This window comes from Nelumbo lutea, chromosome 3 (assembly GCF_056320005.1).
Source record: "Nelumbo lutea isolate HS-2025 chromosome 3, American lotus-T2T, whole genome shotgun sequence".
In the NCBI taxonomy this organism is placed as follows: Eukaryota; Viridiplantae; Streptophyta; class Magnoliopsida; order Proteales; family Nelumbonaceae; genus Nelumbo; species Nelumbo lutea.
Window position 1 is genome coordinate 88324353 of NC_142686.1, and position 21151 is coordinate 88345503.

Consider the following 21151-nt stretch of genomic DNA (forward strand, 5'->3'; position numbering starts at 1 on the left):
TAAATAAACTTTTTCGGCCCTTAATCGGCACAAAAATAGAATGTTATGTAGACAACATGGTCGTCAAAACACAGTTCTCGCAGGAATTAATAAAAGACTTGGATTCTATCTTCCAAATTCAGTGTCAGTATAAAATGAGACTAAACCCAAACAAGTGTGTCTTCGGTGTCACCTCGGGTAAGTTTCTAGGGTACATTGTCAACCGGTGCGGTATTGAGGCCAACTCGGACAAAATAAAGGCCATCCTTGATATGAGACCACCCCGGAAAGTAAAAGAAGTTCAAAGGCTAAACGACCGCATAGCCGCTCTGAGCTGCTTCATGTCCAAATCGGCAGACCGCTGCCTGCCTTTCTTTAAGGCAATCAAAGGCAAAGGGTTCGAATGGACCCGAGATTGCCAGCTCACATTCGACGAGCTAAAAACCTACCTCGCCACTATGCCAACCTTAGCCAGACTCGAGGAGGGCGAGATCTTAGAACTGTACCTCTCGGAGAGCAATGAGGTGGTTAGTTCGGTACTAGTAAAGGAAGTAGATCAGGTCTAGCGACCCGTCTATCACGTTAGTAAAATTCTGCAAGGAGCAGAGACGAGATACCTGCAGATAAAAAAAATAGCGTAAGCAATGGTGATTTCAGCTCGAAAACTCTGCCCGTACTTCCAAGCTCACACCGTCGTCGTCTTAACCGACAAACCCCTAAGACAAGTCTTGCTGAAGCCCGAGGTCTCCGGTCGGTTGATGAAGTGGGCCATCGAACTCAGCAAGTACGATCTCTAGTACAAATCATGGACTGCAATTAAGGCTCAAGCCTTAGCAGATTTTATCGCCAAGTGCACTTTTAGCCTCGAATCCCCTCAACAGGTTGAGTCCGAGGTCCCCAGTTCGGGTGAACCCAGAGCTCCCAGGCCAATAGAGTCTGAACCCCGTGAAGTAGCAGCTAGTGTGGCTTCTCTCCTTGTCAGGCCAAACGCGAACTGGGATGAGGAGTCCTGGATCCTTCACGTAGATAGTTCCTCGAATCAGCAATGCAGCGGGGCTGAAATAGTCTTATGCGGCCCGGGCGGCACAAAATTGGAATATGCACTACGCTGTTAGTTCGTGACATCTAACAATGAGGCAGAATACGAAGCACTAATAGCCGAGCTGAACCTAGCGCAAAAGGTAAGAGCAAAGCACTTGGTCATTTGCAGCGATTCCTAGCTCGTGGTCAACCAGGTTACGGGCGAGTATGAAGCACACGAGCTCTCCATGACCGCATACTTGGCGAAAGTAAAAGAGGCCCTGCTCAACTTCCAGTCACACTTCATCAGGCAAATCTCGAGGTCAGAGAACACTAAGGCTGATGCTCTGTCTCGGTTAGCCAACACAAGTCACAACAACATGAGAATCGTGTACATAGAGGACTTGCCTCGGCCTAGTATTCTCGGTGGGGCAGAGGAGGTTGCTCCTGTCCTCGAAGCAGAGCCGAGCTGGATCGACCCACTCGCGAGCTTCTTGCTAGATGAAACCCTCCCTGCAGACCGCAATGCGGCCAAGAGGGTGTAGCGCCAGGTAGCCAAATATGTCATAATTGACGAACGGTTGTACCAACGGTCCTACACGCTCCCCTACTTGCGTTGCCTGCGACCTGCCGAAGCCAAGTTTGTACTCCGCGACACTCATGAAGGTCTGTGCGGCGGACGCTTGGAGGGCAGAGCACTCACCCAAAAAGCACTTTGACAAGGATACCACTAGCCAACGATGAAGGCAGAAGCTATTGAGCTCGTCAAAAAATGCGACAAGTGTCAGAAGCACGCCAATATCCACCATCAACCTGCTTTCAACCTCAAATACCTCGCTAGCCCATGGCCCTTTGCACAATGGGGCATCGACCTCCTAGGGCCATTCTCGCCAACAACAGGTGGGAGAAAATTCCTTGTTGTGGCAGTAGATTACTTCACAAAGTGGATAGAAGCTGAAACTCTAGCAACAGTTACGGCCTGAAACATACAAAACTTCTTTTGGAAGAACATAGTATGTCATTTCGGGTTACCTCAGTTACTAATCTCCGACAACGGCAAGCAATTCGAGGATATCAAGTTCCAAGAGTGATGGCAGAACATGGGGATTCGACAGAACTTCACACCAGTCGTGCACCCGCAGGAAAATGGTCAGACGCAAGTGATGAATATAGCCATCCTGCACAGACTGAAAGCACGTCTAGATCAAGCTAAGGGATTGTGGGCCGAAGAGCTACCAAGTGTTTTATGGGCTGACCGAACTACAGAAAAAACTGTCACGGGAGAAACCCCCTTCAACCTCACCTACGGCACTGAAGCAGTAATCCCAGCGGAAATCGAAGTAACAACATTGCGACCAGAAACATATGGCGATCAGACAAACGGAGATGAGTTACATACGAACCTTGACCTATTGGATGAGGTAAGGGACCTTGCACACATCCGAATAGTGGCCTACCAGTAGTAGGTAGCTCAGTACTACAATGCCAGAGTAAAGCAGCGAAGCTTCCGGGTTGGCGAGCTGGTCCTTCGTAAGATTATGGTGCCCGAACCCGGCGTGGGCAAACTTGGACCAAACTGGGAAGGGCTCTATAAAGTAAAGAGAGCGCTCAGAGGGGTATACGAGCTCAAAACATTAGAAGGCAAACAAGTACCCCGAGCATGGAACATTGTTAACTTAAGGCGATACTACTTATAAACCGCCAAGCAAAGTGGACAAAATTGCTACAAGGGCCTTTGGGCCATGACGCAGAGCCAACAAGAGGAACCTCGACGTAAGCAAGCAAAGAAAAGTCGGGCATATTATCAGCTCGACAAAAAAATTAGTTCGCTACAGGAGCCTTAGGGCCGAAACAGGTCGCGTGAGTACAATAACCCAGACAAGAAACAGATTGGCATATTATCAGTTCGACAAAAAATCAATTCGGGAAAAAGTACACTTTAAGCGAAAAGATTGTCTATTCTGTTGCAAGAAAAAGGAGAGTACATTGGCCATCAGAAGGCACTTCAAAAATAAAAATTTTTACATACCCAGAGCTACTTCTTCCCCATCAGAAGGCACTTCAACAACACCAGAAGGCCCTGCCTCGCCTTCAGAGTCCAACTCACCATCGGCGGCATTGGCCATCTCCTGAGTTATACACGAAGTGGATATGGCACTAACCTCAAGGTCGGGGTACGTGTTCTGGATCATCCACCGGCTCAGCTTGAATCCCCTTCTGTAAGAATCCACCATCAGGTCGTCAAAATGCGGAGAGGCAATGTAGTCTTCAACGACCTTCTTCTTGGCATCTTCAATACCTTGGGAAAAGATCTGTGTTTTCTCCCTGATGTCCTCCTGAAGATATTCGACCTGATGCTGCAGGTCCAACCTCAAGTCCGCCATGTGCTTGATGACTACCCCCATGGCCTCGGCATCCCGCTGAGACATCGCCTGCCTGGCCATGGCGATGCGAGCAGCCTCTTCGGCAGCATAAGCGCCCACCTCAGCAGCTCGGGTATTCACCTCGGCGGCATGGAAAGCCTCTTCAGCAGCATGATTGGCCGCCTTAGCAGCTCGCGCCTATCGCGAGCTCCTCTCCACCTGAGCTGCTAAGGCGCGAATAGAAGAATTCACCTACCAAAAGAAACAAGTGAGCGACAACAGCAAGAAGGATAGCAAATGAAGAAGGTAGACGAAATCTGACCTACCACCATAGCATGAGTTACGGCATGGCAGGCGACCTGATTCAAAGGAAGATCGGTCCATGCCGCGATCTCCTCAGGGAAAGTAGCCTCCCCACTCTTCTGAAGAGCGTAGCTCGACGTCAACACATTCCTGAACTCCCTTTGAGCTCCCGAACCCGAGGGCCCAGCCCGCGTATGAGCGGACCCAAAGTGAGCAGGAGCACTGGAGTAGGCCGGAGCACCCGTGTGAGTGGTCTCAGCGTAAGGCACCCCAGCCGCTTCATGCGGAGCCACCTCGGGCTCCCTGGGCAGATCCTCCGGTGTGTGGCCTGGAACTTGAGGCTCCTCATCTGGGGGCAATTCGGTATGAGTTCGCTTGGAAACCCGCTTCCTCCTCTTCATACCTTGGAACAGGCACCCCCCACGAGTCCTCTCTACGTCCATCACACCTGCAGAAAAGAGTTTGACATCAGAAAAAACAAAGGAACATAGCAAACAAGAAACCTCTGAGCTAGAAACCTACCCGAACTCAGGCTGGCCGCAATAAGCTTGGCCTCCGTTAAGTACTGATGGCACTTTAAACCTTGCTGTGCCCATTGTCGGAGGCCCTTCACCGTCTCTTTATCGAGAGTGACACCAGAATCAGGAGCGGCCTCACCCCATCCGGTCTAAAAGGGCCACCCTTGTGCACTTCGCACCCCGAAGTAATCCCGCTTCCACGCTGGGGCCTTATTAGGAAGTTCGTGCAAAATCTTAAAGCCCGGGCGAGGAGAAAGGTAATACGCCCGTCTTCCCCCAAGAAGAGAACCCGCTTGTTTCTTGAGCATCAAGATAGAGGAGAATATCTCCAAGTCTAAAGGGAAGTTCTGTTCACAAAAGAGGGAGACTGTCCCCACTAGGTTCCGAATATAGTTCGGATGAAGCTGGCCAATGGTGACGCCGAAGTGGTTTATGACCTCGACAAGAAGTGGGTGAAAAGGCAGTCACAGCCCCGCAGCAAGCTGCTCTTGAAAAATCACGATTTCATCAGGACCGTGTTCCCAAGGAAAACTACCCGAAGGAATGAAATAGGTATACCCCCAGGCAGGTTGTAAGAAATAAGTAGAGATTGGAGCCCCTCGGGGGTCATGGTTGAAGGACCAAACCTGTCTAGCATCCGACCTCGACGAGAGGTAGACGCCAAACTTCTCGAAGCGGCTCGGCCTACGGGTTCGAAGTCATCCTCAAGTTCCACCTCAGGATCACTAAAACAGCCGGGGGATACGGCTCGGTTTGTAGAACCTACATCAATCCTACTTGAAGAATCGTCTGAGCTATCAAAGCTAGACATCGAGGAGAAGAGGTGGATTCAGGAAGGTACTCACTAGAAGAAAGTTTTGAAGACTGCGGAGACTGGAACAACCCAAAAACCTTGAAGGCGAAGTAACAGGCATAGACGTGAACTGAAAGGCCTGGACGCGAGCTGAAAAGTTGGATGCGAGCTCAAGAAGCAAACTGCAGAAGTGACAAATCAACTGGGGTCCCCTACTATTTATAGCTACAGTAACCAAGAACCACAGTGCAGATCAAAGCCAAATCCGATGGCCCGCATTCACACTGACCGAGTGTCCCCTGAGATCGAGACGTCATTGGTGCATGTCTTTCCGAAAAGAGCAAAACGTCAGCGCATGCCTTTTTGAAACCGACGACGTGCCAGCGCACATCTTTTGGAAACTGACAGCACACCGCACCCATCTCTGCAACTGACAACTGCCAGCGCACGTCTCCTCAAAATGGCAGTGGCGCGCTATTTTCAAAATTAAAAGATCTGCTGTCACATCCTAGTGGCATGATTTTTTGAAATTTAAAATAAACGCACGTTGCCACGTTCGTCAAAAGCAGTAGGCATGGCCCCCGCCTTTTTGGACGCTCCAGAAAATCGGAGAACCCTAGCAAAGCACCTCGCGCAGTCAAGATTCAAAGAATGGGACAAATCCACATAACACCTTGCAAAACTCCCTGCGCCAGGGCAAGACCCTTGGCACGAGGAGTGGGGGACAATTGATGAAGGAAGATTTGGCCCGACCTCACAGTTACGCAACACGTGGCAAAGGCAACAGCTTGGCACAAAATCACCCCTAAGGCGCGAGCACCAAAGGGAGAAACCAGTGGTCTGAACTCCCTACTAGGGGACCGAACTCACCCTTGGTCCCAAACTAGACAGTAATCCAAACTAGCCTGCCTTATAACAGTTCAGGATACACCTCGCCAAACTGGCCTACTTTATAACAGTTCGGGATACGCCTCGCCAAACTAGCATGCTTTATAATAGTTCGGGATACACCTCGCCGAACTGACCTGCCCTATAGCAATACAGGACATACCTCCGAACTCAAGATTTCACCTTGCTCACCACTCCACCACATCGCCCTTAGGGCACCAAAACCAAACAAACCGTACTATGTCTAACACCGAGGAAGTCCGTACCCAAGGGCGGCACACCTGACTGACTTGGGATCTGACGTTTGACGGATGCACTCCAAACAACCACCTGCCATCGCCTCCTGACACCACCATCTCTAGTTAGAGAGACGGTTCCGATAAAAGGCAGTGACGGTTCTGTCCTAGCAGAAAGGCGACACCCGAACTGACAGATGCAAGGGTAATCATAGCCGACCTAACAAGGGCTTCGGAGCGAGTGCGCGAAGTTATTATAAAAGGCCCCCTACCCCCAACAACAAGGTATGTGAACTTTGCGCCATCTGGTCTATACTTTGCCTTTGAGAGAATACTAACTTGAGCTTCGGAGTTATCTCACCGGGTTCCCCTTGGAGTTCCCTCATCTTTCCCGTTTCAGGCTCCCCATCGCTCCAGCTCAGAGGCAAAATCATTGACAGCTAAGACCGACTGGATTGTGCTCCATCAGCTTCCATATAAGAGGGCTTCTGTCATGACTTATAAGATAACTTCGTCATTAGGAGAGAAAAAATCTCGATTTTGTGATAAAACTTCATCGCATAGTGATTTGCATGAAAATTTGAGACAAATTGTGGGTGTAGGTGGTCTTTAATTCCAAACCACTAAATCGTATGTGCCTCTTATTTTGGAGTCTCATCATGAGTGTTGAACATCATTGAGAAAGAAAAGTTGCAAGTGTCCACTAACGATGAAAGGCACTCCGTATTTGCATTGTTGGTCCAGGCACAATAAGCCTTATCGTTGATTGTCTGATAAAGATGAATAGTGTTATTTTACCATCAGAAACACTACCAATTGGGGTTCAACCAGTATAAATAATTAGTGTAAGTTAGAGTTTCATTGTGACCTCATAGGTTAGTGTATTGATCATCGCATAAGGACACTAATCCTGCGATTTTATCGCAAGTAAGATATCAACAGTTGGGTTAAGTCATTGCACCACTATAGCCGTCGTCTGTACATGAGCTGATTTAAGTTTGTTTCCCTTTTTGGGTCATTGTGTTTACAAGTATCTACATTGAGAAAGAATAATCGTACCTGATGTTGGCGAAGTCCCCTAGGGCCTTCCTAGGGTTTCCAAGGAATCTAAATGCAAGCATGGAGTTACGAGGTGATGTAAGCGCGCTTGGGGTTGCTAGGGCCTTTGCATGGAGCATGTGACATCCTAGGCAGACCAAGGCATGTAAAAGTGCACCTGCCAGAACAGGGCCTTCGTGTGGAGCATGCGGCATCTTGGTGGACCAGGGTATGTAAGAGTGCACCTGTTGGAACAGGGCCTTTGCATGGAGCATGTGACATCCTGGCAGACTAGGGTATGTGTGAGCGCACCTGCAAGAATAGAGACTTCGCATGGAGCATGCGGCATCCTGGCGGACCAAGGTATGTGTGAGCACACTTGTCGGAACAGGGCCTTCGCATGGAGCATGCAGCATCCTGGCGGACCAGGGTATGTGTGAGCACACTTGTTAGAATAGGGCCTTCGCATGGAGCATGCGGCATCCTGATGGACCAAGGTATGTAAGAGCGCACCTTCAGGAACAAGGCCTTCGCATGGAGCATGCGGCATCCTGATAGACCAAGGTATGTAAGAGCGCACCTTCAGGAATAGGGCCTTCGCATGGAGCATGCGACATCTTGGGTGGACCAGGGTATGTAAGAGTGCACCTGCTAGAATAGGGCCTTCCTAGGGTTACTAGGGGATTTTAGTGCAATCTTGGCATTGCCAGGAGACAAGGAAATACGAGAGATATCATCAAGGGTCAGTACACAAGTTATGTTGATCAAAGCACTGTAGCAATAAGTAGTTACCAATTGATTATGTGTATGATTACATCAAGACTTTATTGTCGGAATTGAGAAAAAGCAAAGACTTTATTGCAGAGTTACAACAATTAACATATGCATAAGAAACTCATCATATTTATTTGTAAACAAAATACAATATCATGAGAATGCTAAATAAAGAAAGAATACTTGTATAATATCTTTGAAACAAATACATGAGATAGTAGCATTACATCTCGTATAATATTACTCAAAGTAAGGTTTCAACCAGTAGCCATTTATTGTTTCATCCTCTTCTCCTGTATCTGTGGTTTGCAATACATAGTAGCCAGATGAGTGAGCCTCTTTGATCATACATGGACCTTCCCACATTGGAGCAAATTTTCTTGCTGACTTGCCTAGCCTGACATGGAGTGATGCCTTGAGCACCTTGTCTCCTTCGCTAAAATTCTTGAGTTTCAGTAATCTATTAAAGTTTGTGGATAAGGCTTGTTTGTATTTGATTTGCCTTTGTAGTGCCTTTTCTCTACTTTCATCGATATCGTCCAATTTTTCTATGAGGAGTTGATCCATGTCTTCTAGCTTGAACCTTTTCCCTATTACAAAGGCTACACAAGTGGACACCACCCGTATCTCTGTTGGTGGCACTGCTTCCTGGCCGTACACTAGTGAATAAGGTATCGCTTGTGCACTTTTCCTAATAGTGGTGCAATAAGCCCAGAGGGTTTTTGATAGCTTCTCTGACCAGTCCTTTTGGTTATCGACCACCATTTTGCTCAAAATTCTCATTAGGGTCTTATTGGTGGCTTCTTCTTGGCTATTTCCTTGTGGGTAATACGTCGTGGACGTTCCCAATCTTGCACCATACTACCCTAGAAGGTCCCAGACTTCTTGGTTCTTGATGGAGAGGCCATTGTCTATTAAAATCCTCATCGGGACTCCAAACCGGTGAACTATATGTTGCTTAAGGAAGTTTGCTATGTTTTCTGCATAAATCCTCCATAAGGGTACAACCTCTACCCATTTGGTGAAGTAGTCTATGGCCACTATGATGAAACAATATCCTCTAGAAGGGGGGTGGGTTTTGCTTATGAGATCTATGCCCCAAGTATGAAAAGGCTAAGGCGTGATGATAGGAAGAAGACTGTTGGTAGGTTTGTGTATCCTTTTAGCATGTATTTGGCACTTATGACATTTGCACACATGTTTTTGAGTGTCTTCCATCATGGTGGACCAGTAGAAACATAGGTGTAGAATGTGGCTATATAGGGCCAATTGTCCTTGGTGTGGGGCAGGCTTAGAATTATGGGCTGTTTCTAGCACTTCCTCAATCTCTTCACCGGCTAAGCATTGTAGAGGTTTTCCGACATGGGATTTCTTATATAATACTCCTTCATGGAGACAAAATCGCTCGGCTTTGCTTAGGAGCTTCCTTCTCATCACTAGGTCTATCAATAGTGTGTTGTCTTCTAAATAACTTATGTACATGCTCCTCCAATCTTTCTCAACTATGACCTAGCTTTCTCTCCCATTGACCTCCATATACACCTTTCACAATTGTGTTGTATCCTAGTAGCGTCTGACTTCATCGCATGCCAGTAGTATCCTCACCTTTGTAGTTTCCTATACAGAGTGCTGCTAGTGTCTCCATAGTGATTTTTGTGAGTTTCATTCAGGATTGTCTTTGCTTCTCTCAAACCTAAATACCTCGTAAAAATCCCATCTACTAGTTGATGGTATAATATCCCATTCACTAGTTGGAACCTCAGAACCATCCTGCTATCCTACATCCCTATCGTCGGGCTGCTTAGCTTTCCAATGATATCATGCCTCCAATCATTTGCTGTGACTTCATCTTCCTTTTCCACCCAGTCCTTCAATGTAACAGTTGATGGTTTGTTGACTACTTGGATAGTGATCTCGATTAGGTCATTGCTGGATTGTATTTTTGACCCTAGCATAGCTAGTGTGTCAGCAAACCTGTTTTTGGCTCTATTTTGGTGTTCAAAATCTATTTCCAGGTCATGAATTAGTCTCTGGATCAAGGTTCTACATGGCAGGATTGTCAACTCTTTCACTGTCGTGCTTCCATCAAGCTGGCCAATTATCAATTTAGAGTCGGCCATCACTCTGATCTTCTTGGCTCCAAACTCTATTGCTTTGATCAAGCCCAGAACTAAGGCTTCATATTCAGTTATGTTATGGGAACAGGAGAATTGGAGTTTGAATAAGTAAGCGGAGGTGTGACCACCGGGCGAAGTCTAGGTGACTCTGGCACTGGCTAAGGTACTGGTGATACTCCCATCAAAAGTTAAAATCCGTTCTTTTCCTTCATCTACTATGATCATGGGTATGTCTTCAGGGATTTCTTCTGATATGGGAAAGTCATTATTTGGGGAAAGGCGACCAAAAGGTCTACCGCTGCTTGACACTTAATGGCCCTAGGCTGGGTATACTCATTCAGCTACATCATCCATTTGACAAGTCTAACGGAGAGGGGAGGTCTATCCATAAAGAACCTTATTGGGTCACTCCTTGCGATGAGTCTCACCTTTTGATCCAAGATGTAGTATCTGAACTTCTGTATAGCAAACACTGGTGCAAGGCACTACTGTTCCATGTGGATATAATTCTTCTCATCTAGTTTGAGGGTTCTACTAGCATAGTATATTGGACGTTCGACTCCTATTGCTTCCTAACCTAATGCGATGTATATCTCAAATTCTCGTTCACTTTTGGGTGGCAACATGGTTCGGGCCTTGGCCAGGGTACTTTTTTATTGCTTGAACATTTTCAGGTGCTCCCATCCACTTGAATTCTATGGACTTCTTTACTAGCTTCATCAGTGGTGTCACTGCGTGTGCTAGACTAGGGATGAACTTCCTAAGGTAAGAGACTTTTCCTAGGAGGTCTAAGATTGCTTTCATCTGGATGGATCCCTGTTTGGTCCACTCTGTATCCCAAGAACATCCCAGATTGTACTCTGAAAGCACATTTAAGCAGATTTAGGTTCAAGTTGAAAGTTCTACATTGACTAAAAACTTTCCTCAACACATCAGGATGGTCTTCCCGCCTTTTTTCTTTGACCACTATATCATCCACATAACACTTGATTTCCTTGTGCATCATGTCGTGGAAGACACTCATCATTGCCCTTTGATATGTTGCCCCGATGTTCTTCAAGCCAAAGGACATCATCTTATAGCAGAAATTTCCAATTGGTGTCCTAAAGGATGTAAGAGGTGCATCTGTAGGGTCCATGAAGATTTGGTTGTACCCACTATAGGCATCTAAGAATGAGAAGATCTGATTCCCCACTGTCGAGTCTATCAAAACTTCCATGCTCAATAGGGGAAACTCATCCTTGGGGCAGGATTTATTAAGATCCCTAAAATTGACACAACACCTGCGATGAGGTTGGGATGGGTTAGGTAACAAAGCTAAAAGTACTAACCTGAGCTGCCCGTTCTTCTTCTTCTTCACTAGCACTATATTGTCTAACCACTGAGGGTGCGTTATGGGTTTTATGAACCCTACTTTTAAGAGTCACTAAACTTCTTCTTTAATCTTTAAGGCTATTTCTAGTTTAAAGATCCTCTGTGGTTGCTTTATGGGCCTGAACTTCAGATCTATGTGAAGGGATGGGAGATCCATCATATAGATGGCCGAACCCTACAGGAAGGTTGGGCAAAATTTTAAAAATTTCTTTATTCCCATCTGAGAATCGTATTCCCAATTTAGAAAACTACATTTTCAATGTTCGTTCTTGTAAACAAATCGAACCAAATCTAAAACCAAGATTAGGGAGAGGCCTACCTGATACGGAATCCACACAAAAAATGCTCCTCCCAATGCAAGTGTTTCTGCCCAAAGAGTCTACCAAATCCTCCCTCTGCTGAAGATGACACAGCTTAGGTTGAGGCAGGATCAGCAGGAAGTTCTTCACCAAGAACATGCGATTCTTCAACAAGAATCGAATGGGGTAGTGAGCACAACTTCAGAATTGTTTCTTCTAGCCAGAAACAATATCAAGATCAAATCTTGATTAGTTCCAAGAAATAAAGATCGAATAGGGTAGGGTGGCAAGAGCAGGGAGAGAAAGAATTGAAGGCAGAAATAGTCAAACTGAGTTGTCTTCTGTATTGTGTAAATTTTCAGATCCACCATGCTCTCTATTTATAGCCTTAAAGAGATGATCTCCTAATCTGGTTAGGTGTCTCTTGATCCAAATCTTGATTTAGATTTGAACTCTTTAAGTGATAAAGATTATCCCTTATCTTATCTGCAGATCAAGATCAACTATTCCTAATCAAATTAGGAGAGTTCCCTGATCCAAATCTCTATTTGGATCTAGACTCTTTAAGTGGGTAAGAGTTATCCTCTTATCCTTATCTACTGATCCATACCCAGATTCACCCCTATTTAATTAATCCAATTAACCCAATTCGAAATGGGCTTTAGGTCTACTAAGCTTTTAGGCTCACTTCCTTTTAATGTTGGCTAGCTTGACTCTCTTCGTACGATATGGGACACTATCATTAATCTACACATCAGCCACATTGGTTCAGCCTAGCGTCTGTTACAAGGCCTGATTGAATTCACTATTGAATACAGTGAACCCCTAAGTCCATCACCATGGGTTCTTAATGGGCCCAACATTTACACTAAATGGTCATTTGGTCCAGCCATCTTATGAAAGCCCAAGGACTATGGGCAGATGCAAGATTAGCCTCAGGTATAACCCTCAATGGTCTTACACTTAACCTCTCAGCCCTTAACCTCTCAGTTGCAAGGTATAGTGCTGCACTCTCTACTCACATGGATCCCGGGAATTAAAACCTTTTTCAAACAATTTGAAACCATAATATATAAGTATATATCTATATAAATATATTTTGCAACACCAAATGTCAAACACATTTGAAATCCATTGCCGACAATTTAGGTTTCCATCAGAGAGAGTGCATTTCCCCAATCATTCACTTTGTTTGACAAAGGGGATAATCCTATTGTTGGATAGTTATGCCCTTAGCTCCAATCAGATTGATGTACCTTTTGACATTTATTGTAAATGAACAAAGTAAATAATTGATTCATGTCATGGTGGTGTGTTTCTGTGTAATACCCTTAAACTAGACACTTATGACACTTATGAGACTCGTGTTAGTTTAGAATCTTCACAGCCGTTGGATAGATCTGGGGAGATTTATCCTACCAAGGCTGACACTGATGTACCGCCAAGTTGGTTGGGGTGGCTTGTCTCAATTGCCAGGATGAGACCTGAGGTACATGTAGTGTGGGCTTTCTTGAAACCCTGAATCAGACCAAAATTCCAGTATTTCCATGGACCTTGGAGATAGATGGGCAAAACTAGAATGTTACACTTGACCCCTATACTCGATTATGGTACTGCACTTGGTGTCGGATCGGGCTATCTTTGATATGTCAATCAGTGAGATCCTTAGAGGGGGTCAAAACCTAGGTATGTTGGGACAGTTCAAGAATTCATTTGAGTGGGTGATCATAGTGACAAGATCAGCCCCTTTGTCGGACTAAGTGAATGATCGGGGATGCACTCTCTCTGATGGAAACCTAAACTACCGGTAGTTGATTTCAACTGTTGAAATTTGTTTTTGTAAAATATATTTATATAGAGATATACATATATATATATGTATGTATATATATATATTATGGTTTCAAAATATTTTGCAAAAGGTTTTAATTCTTGGGATCCACATGAGTAGAGAGTGCAGCACTATTCCTTGCAGCCGAGAAAGAGGTCCTCTCTTGTCAGGTAATGTTTGATCATTATGGGCTGAGAGGTTAAGTGTAAGACCATTGAGGGTAATACCTGATGGGCTAATCTTGCATCTACCTATAGTCCTTGGGTTTTTATAAGGTGGCTGGACCCAAGGACCATTTAGTGTAAATGTTGGGCCCATTAAGAGCCTATGGTGATCGACTCAAGGGTTCACTATGCCCTATAGTGAATTCGGCCAGGCTTTGTAACAAAGGCTGGGCTGAACCCATGTGGCTAATGTGTAGATCAATGTTTGGGTCCCACGCCATACAAAGAGAACCAACTGGGCAGCATGTTAAGAGGTTAATTGAGCACATAAACATAATGGGCCTAAAGCCCAATTTCAAACTAGGTTAGTTAGATTAATTAAATAGGGGCAGATCTCGGTTTGGATCAGTAGATAAGTATAAGAGGATAAGTCTTATCCACTTAAAGAGTCCATATCCAAATAAAGATTTGGATCAGGAATCTCTTAATTTGATTAGGATTAAGTTGATCTTGAACTGCAGATAAGATAAGGGATTATCCTTATCACTTAAAGTGTCCAGATCCAAATAAAGATTTGGATTAAAAAACTCCTAATCAGATTAGGAGGTTGTCTCTTTAAGGCTATAAATAAGAGAGCAGGGCGGATATGAGAAAAACACACCAGACATATCACAACAATCTGTAGAGTTCTTCCTTGTTCTTGCTGCCCCTACCCAGTTCGATTTCCACTTATGGGAGTGATCAAGAATTGTTCTTGGTATTGCTTCTTGGTAGAAGAAGCAATCTGAAGTTGTGTTCACCAGCCTTCTACTCTATTCTTGCTGAAGAATTCGGTTCTTGCTGAAGAGCCATCTTGCTAATCCTACTTCACCACACACTATGTCATCTTTAGTGGAAGTGGGTTTTGGTTATCTCCTTGGGCATGAACAGTTTCATTGGAGTTACTGTTACTTTTTGTCAGGTATATCCCGCTCCTCCCTTTTGATTTTAGATCGTCTGGTATGGTTCAAGATTGATCCTTGAAAATGCAGTTTTCTAAAATAGGGATTGCGTTTCCCAAATGGGAGAGAGAAATGTTTGAAATTTCACCCAACCTTCCTATAGGGTTTGGCCATCCATATGATTGATCTCTCATCCCCTCAATGGTATCAGAGCCAGGTTCAAATCTTGAACCGAATTGAACCAGATCTAAATCTGCACAAATGGACAGAAGGCATTCTAATCAATTTGCCTAGTTAGCATTTTTCTGGGAAATCGGTTCCTAGTTTTTGGGCAAATGATCTGAAATTAAATCTTTATTAATCTGATTTATATTTAGAATTGTTCTATATATTTTTCTTGGATTTTGGGCTATTCATATGGTGGAGATCAAATTCTTTTATTGGCCCAAGAAATCTGTGATTTCTTCTATTCATTCTTGGACTGTAATTAATTTTATTTTTTTTTAATTTTAGACAGAAAGTATAAGAATTCGAATATGATGTAATATTAATAGAAAAATTAGGTTTTCTATTTTTATTTCATTCAAAGATGAAGTAGAAAGTGCAAAAGAGAAAAATTTAGCAGATTTGGGTTCAGCGATCTGTGATTTACAGTTTTGAAAACTGCATACAGCAAATTGATCTTTGTTTTGCATGGTAGCAGTCTTACAAACAACCCTCTTACTAATTCTTGATTGTCATGTATCAGTTATTTAATTTCAGATCATCTTCTTGAAATGAATCTTGAATTAAAGATCAAACCCTAGACCCATTCAAACCAGCTTGAACCGAACCTATGGATTGATGTGGGCTGTACTTAGCCCTAAAATTTCCTATATGGGCTGAGGGATTGATGGTTAATTGCAAGATGCAATTCGGCCCACATCTATAAAACCCAGTTTTAATCTGTTAAAATTGCTTTAGCCCAATTCGGCATAAATGCTATATGGGCCGAACTACTCTTTGCAGTTCAGCCTATATACCTATATGAAATTAATTGGTAATATTATGGATTTAAATAGGCTTTATTTATGGGTTCTACAGTTATTTAATTGATTGGATCAATTATGGATTTCATGCATGTGGTGTATGGATGTGTGGTGTCCTACGTTCATGGGCTATAAGCACTTGGCCCATGCTGATTCGGTAGTGGCTCTTTCGCACACGATGGATGAATGCACATCATTGCCATGGTGTCCTTAAGATCATTGGATGATCTCCCTACATGATGGGCCCCACACCAGCTTCCTCCCCAAGAGGAACCGTGCAGAACCCTAGCCGTTAATGGCCCATCTAAATCTGGCTTTATGAAAGCCACTAGGAGCCACATTGGTTTGACTAAAATTAAACTAGGGCATAATTAGTCATTCTCTCCTGAAAATATAAGTGCATGTGATAGGGAGATTCGTATGATGAAACTCTCTAAAGGCCTTCCACCATTAGTATGAAGGTTGGCTGTAATGGTGGGTGGAGATGCAGCATAAAATTGGGCTATCCATCTACTAATGCAATTGGCTGGATTGCTTCATGAGATGATAGGGGCATCACATACTGATGTGAGAGGGGCCTATCCTAAAATGAAAGACTCTCTCACGGTACCTTGGCATTAAATGTTTAACCTAAAATGGTTATGAACCTTGTCTGACAGAGGCCAAAGGAAAAGCTCATAAGATGAGTGGATGAGGTCCTTCATAGAAGGTAGTGGGGTTTTGTAGCTGAAACAGTTGGCTCCATGCACCCCATTTGGTTTTCCACATTTCCAGAGACACAACTGTCTTCGTCAATGAGATTGAAGGGAATCTCAGAGATGCCCAAAATGGAAATGGAACATAGATTAAAAGCCATATCTTTGCAAATCAATTAGGTTGTGGACTTACAAATCTGCCTTGCCTTTACCAGAAATGGCAAATGGAAACTTCACCAAATTGTTGAATGATAACAAACTCAAAGGCCCTAATTATGCTGACTGGTTCTGAAACCTTATCAATGTTCTGACATCCAAAAAATTAGACAAAATTGCTAAGAACCCTGCTCCAGATCGTCCGGGTGACAGGGCTTCTGAGGCTCGAAGAAGAGAGTATCAAGAATGGGAAAAGAAAAACTCTATTGCCCAGTGTTATATTATAGCATCTTTGGACAATCTGATACAGTGACAATTTGATAAGATCGAAGAGTCTAAGGATATATTGGATAGTCTAAAGACTTTATATGAAGAGCAGAATTAATACTAGTTCCACAATAAAATATTTACAGTAAAAGTGGTACTAGGTCAAATCCCACAGAGAGCAAATCAATAATCTCTTAGCCGAAGGAATAATATAACTGAGTGGGAAAATAAAAAAACTAAAATTAAAAGAACAAGAAAGCAATAGCAAACTCAACAATAAAAAAGAAATCAATCTTACCGAATTCTGGTTCAGGGGTTTGGTTTAGCTGATTGGCCATCGATCATAGGTATCCCTAGAAATCTTGCAATTCAAGCATTTAACCTTAGATTTATTAGGATAGCCATAATAAACCTTGTATTTTCCTAATTCAGTTGACCAAACCCAGCATTCAATCAACACTTATCACCACTCAAATTGGTATGATAACATTCCATATTAACTGGTGATAGCATTAAGATTTATGAAAACAGTTAAACCAAAACAACAATAATTGAGATAGCTGCAATTATTGAATCTTGTTCCATCGATTCCTTTTAGGTTAAACCATGTCAAAACATTGGTCAAAGGCTGTCACGAATAATTGACCCAAAAAGATATTAACCTAATTGCTACTTGTACCACTATTCGTGACAATTACGGATCACCGAAATCATGGATAGTAGCAGGAAAATCAACATTAATTCAGTTTGTTAGACTAATTATCATTAACATACAATAAAAATGTGCACAAGAACCAATGAATACTTGAATTAAAAAGCAAGAAAATAAATTAACTATAGAACCTCACAATGGCACAATTGAACCCCCCCCCCCTTGAACCAGAAAAAGAAGCTTAGCTGCTCATGATCTATGAAACTTCCATGCTCTGTTTCTCCATGGCTGAACTGCTCTCTTGAGTTTCTTGAGTTGCATGGTGATCTCTTGGATCTTGGAGTGAGTGATGCTAGAGTTGGTTCGCCCCCCTCTTTATATGACCAAAGGAGAGGGCTGTTTTCCAACTCCTTCTAGGAGATCATCTTATCTTTAGGGAGTCTTGATCTTCTTTGAACTAATCCTATCCTATCTCTTATCTAATGATCTAATCTCAATCTTCTTATCTCTCTAGGATTACATTCAAGACATTAGATCTGATAAGACTCTCTCTTTAGAAATTATATTCGAGATTTAGACTCTTGACTCTTGAATTCAATTTTGGTTGCTTTAAAACTTGGGCTGCTTCAAGGTACTTCTGCGAGTTGGGCTTAAGTTGTGAAATGGGCATGACTACGAACTTACTCCGACTTCGGGCTCATTTTCGTATTTGATACGCACCGAATCTGTCAAAACCCAAAACATAAAATTTGTGGGCCTTCCTTTCGTCTTTCTAATTCTTCTTGAATTGTCCAATTCGGAGTCCGGAATTGAGAGTTAGGCCCAGATTACTGACTGTTGCCGAAACTGTGCAAAATCACCCGATTTGCCCTATTTTCTTCCAATTGCCTTCTTTATTGCCCTGAATCAAAATACAAGAGTAATGAGCCCATTTAAGTGATAAATAAATGTAAAAGAGTAAATATTAGGGGATAAAAATTGGGTTCTTTTTGGTCTCATCAAATCCCCCCACACTTAAACTTTGCCCATCCTCAGGCAAGGCAAAAACTCAAGTAACACAAAAGAATCCAACTACTGATTTTTAATCTTTCTTTTCTCTACATGAGGCCTGGTTCATTGCATGCTTAGTCCAGACTTGGTAATGTTCCCTCTTTATATCTCTTTCTCCCCTTCTTCTTGTCCAAGAGTGATTGCAAATCACCATTCCCCATGGTCCCAGGTTAAATCAATAGTCCAGGAAACAAGCCTTCCCGGCTGAAGCATCCTTGGCTGAATGGGTTCTCATTGCTTTAACAAACCAATACAGCTAGATTCACTTACCTTTCTTTGTTTCTTAAGCCAAAACAAGGTGTGCTTATTGCCATAAGCTTGCTATGTATCACATCTCCACCACTTAGTATGAATTTCTAGGATTTGAAGGTGAGAATGGGGTTGGAGTTCTAGGGTGAGTGCATTTTATGCTCCATCTTACCCTTGCCTTCATTTCAAGATGTGAGTGCATTTTATGCTCCATCTCACACTTGCTTTCATTTCTAGATGTGAGTGCATTTTATGTTCCATCTCACATTAGTCACGATTTTATTTTCTATTTTTTTTTTTGCATAAGAATCACAGGGTTTCACCACCTGATCCATGAATTCATTAGCCGTGATCTCAATATGCCTAACACAGCATGTTCTAGAATAATCAACCTGTGTTTGACAGATAATTATGTGAAAATCAATCAAACCCTTATGCATCTTGCCTATTGATCGATTAAAATCATGAGGTACCATATGTAGCCAAGAAAGACTCAGTTAGTCATGTTTGCATCCTATCCTATCCATTCAGCCTAAGCACATGATTCCTGATAAGTTGAAATCGTTCGAGGATAAGTTTCCAGGGAGCAGAAATTTCAAGAAGGTAAGGTATCCCAAATTTCCATAAGATTTTCCTAATCCCCCCCCACTTAAGTTATACACTGTCCCCAATGTATGTGATTATGCATAAAGTAGAAGGATTTGGGGGTACCTCCCTGTTTGTCTTGTTGGGTTCCTACTAAACACAAAAAATCAAAACCAAACAAAATAATGAAATTAACTAAACACAATGGGTTGCCTCCCATAAGTGCAATTGTTTAACGTCGTTATGCTCAATGTCCTCCTTTGCTACTTTAACTCTCGTGGTTGTAGCTTTTGGTGTGCTCCCCTTCCATCCATCATGGGCGGGTTCAAATCTAGAATAGGGGCCTTCGTATCCAATTGTGCACTCGATTCTAGCTCCTCATTCATGTCTTTTTCAAAATTTTTTTACACAGTTGGATCAATAGTGTCAACCAAATAGATCGAATGGTCTTCATTTGGGTACTTCATAGCTTGAAAAATATTAAATTTAACAGTCTCCCTGTCAAACTCGACGGAGAGGGTACCCTTATCCACATCTATTTTGGTCTTGGCCATTTTCATGAAAGGCATGCCTAATAGAAATGGGGCTGAACTTTCGATCGTGTCCTCCTCCATCTTCAGAATGTAAAAATCAACTGGAAAAACTAAATCGTTAACCTGCACCAATACATTCTCAACAATCCCTTCTGGGTAGGTGTTAGAACGATCAACTAATTGGATAACAACTTTAGTTTCCTTTAAAGGACCTAATCTCAAAGCATAGTAAATCGAGTATGGCATGACATTTATTGATGCACCTAAGTCTAGCATGGCATGCTCGATTCGCTTATTGCCAATCACACAAGGTAGGGTTCTTTTTGGTCTCATCAAATCCCCCCACACTTAAACTTTGCCCATCCTCGGGCAAGGCAAAAACTCAAGTAACACAAGAGAGACTTACTATTGATTTTCAATCATTCTTTTTCTCTACATGAGGCCTGGTTCATTTCATGCTTTAGTTCAGACTTGGTAACCTTTCCCTTTTCATCTCTTTCTCCCCTTTTTCTTGTCCAAGAGTGATCGCAAATCACCATTCCTCATGGTCTCAAGTTAAATCGATAGTCAAGGAGACAAGCCTTCCAGGGCTGAAACTCCTTGGACTGCACGGGTGCTCATTGCTTTTAACAAACCAATTCAGCCAGATGCAATTACTTTCCTTTGAATCAAAACAAGGTGTGCTTATTGCAATAAGCTTGCTATGTATCACATCTTCACCACTTAATGTGAATTCCTAGGATCTGAAGGTGAGAATGGGGTTGGGGTTCTAGGGTGAGTGCATTTTATGCTCCATCTCACCCTTGCCTTCTTTTCAAGATGTGAGTGCATTTTATGCTCCATCTCACCCTTGCCTTCTTTTCAAGATGTGAGTGCATTTTATGCTCCATCTCACACTTGCTTTCATTTCTAAATGTGAGTGCATTTTATGCTCCGTCTCACACTTGTTTTTTGTTTCTAGATGTGAGTGCATTTTATGCTCCATCTCACATTAGTCACGATTTTAGTTTCAAACTCTCTTTCTCTTTTTTTTTTTTTTTTCACAAGAATCACAGGGTTACACCACCTGATTCATTGATTGTGGTCTCTATATGCCTAACATAGCAAGTTCTAGAATAATCAACCATGTTTGACAGATAATTATGTGAAAATCAATCAAACCCTTATGCATCTTGCCTATTGATCGATTAAAATCATGAGGTACCATATGCAGCCAAGAAAGATTCAGTTAGTCATGCTTGCATCCTATCTTATCTATTCAGCCTAAGCACATGATTCCTGATAAGTTGAAATCATTC

The 21151-nt window shown here is 43.0% G+C and overlaps 1 protein-coding gene across 1 annotated transcript; it reads right to left on the bottom strand.

The window, feature by feature from the left end:
- Nucleotides 1–8152: 8152 nt before the first annotated feature.
- On the bottom strand, nucleotides 8153–8677 carry LOC148866230 (uncharacterized). The gene has a single exon (XM_088976424.1). It carries the CDS (start codon nucleotides 8675–8677, stop codon nucleotides 8153–8155), a length of 525 nt encoding a protein of 174 aa, XP_088832550.1.
- Nucleotides 8678–21151: the final 12474 nt, after the last annotated feature.

What these genes read in the sequence shown, in the direction of transcription:
- LOC148866230 (XM_088976424.1), bottom strand. Translation starts at nt 8,677, where the DNA reads ATGGTGGTCGATAACCAAAAGGACTGGTCAGAGAAGCTATCAAAAACC.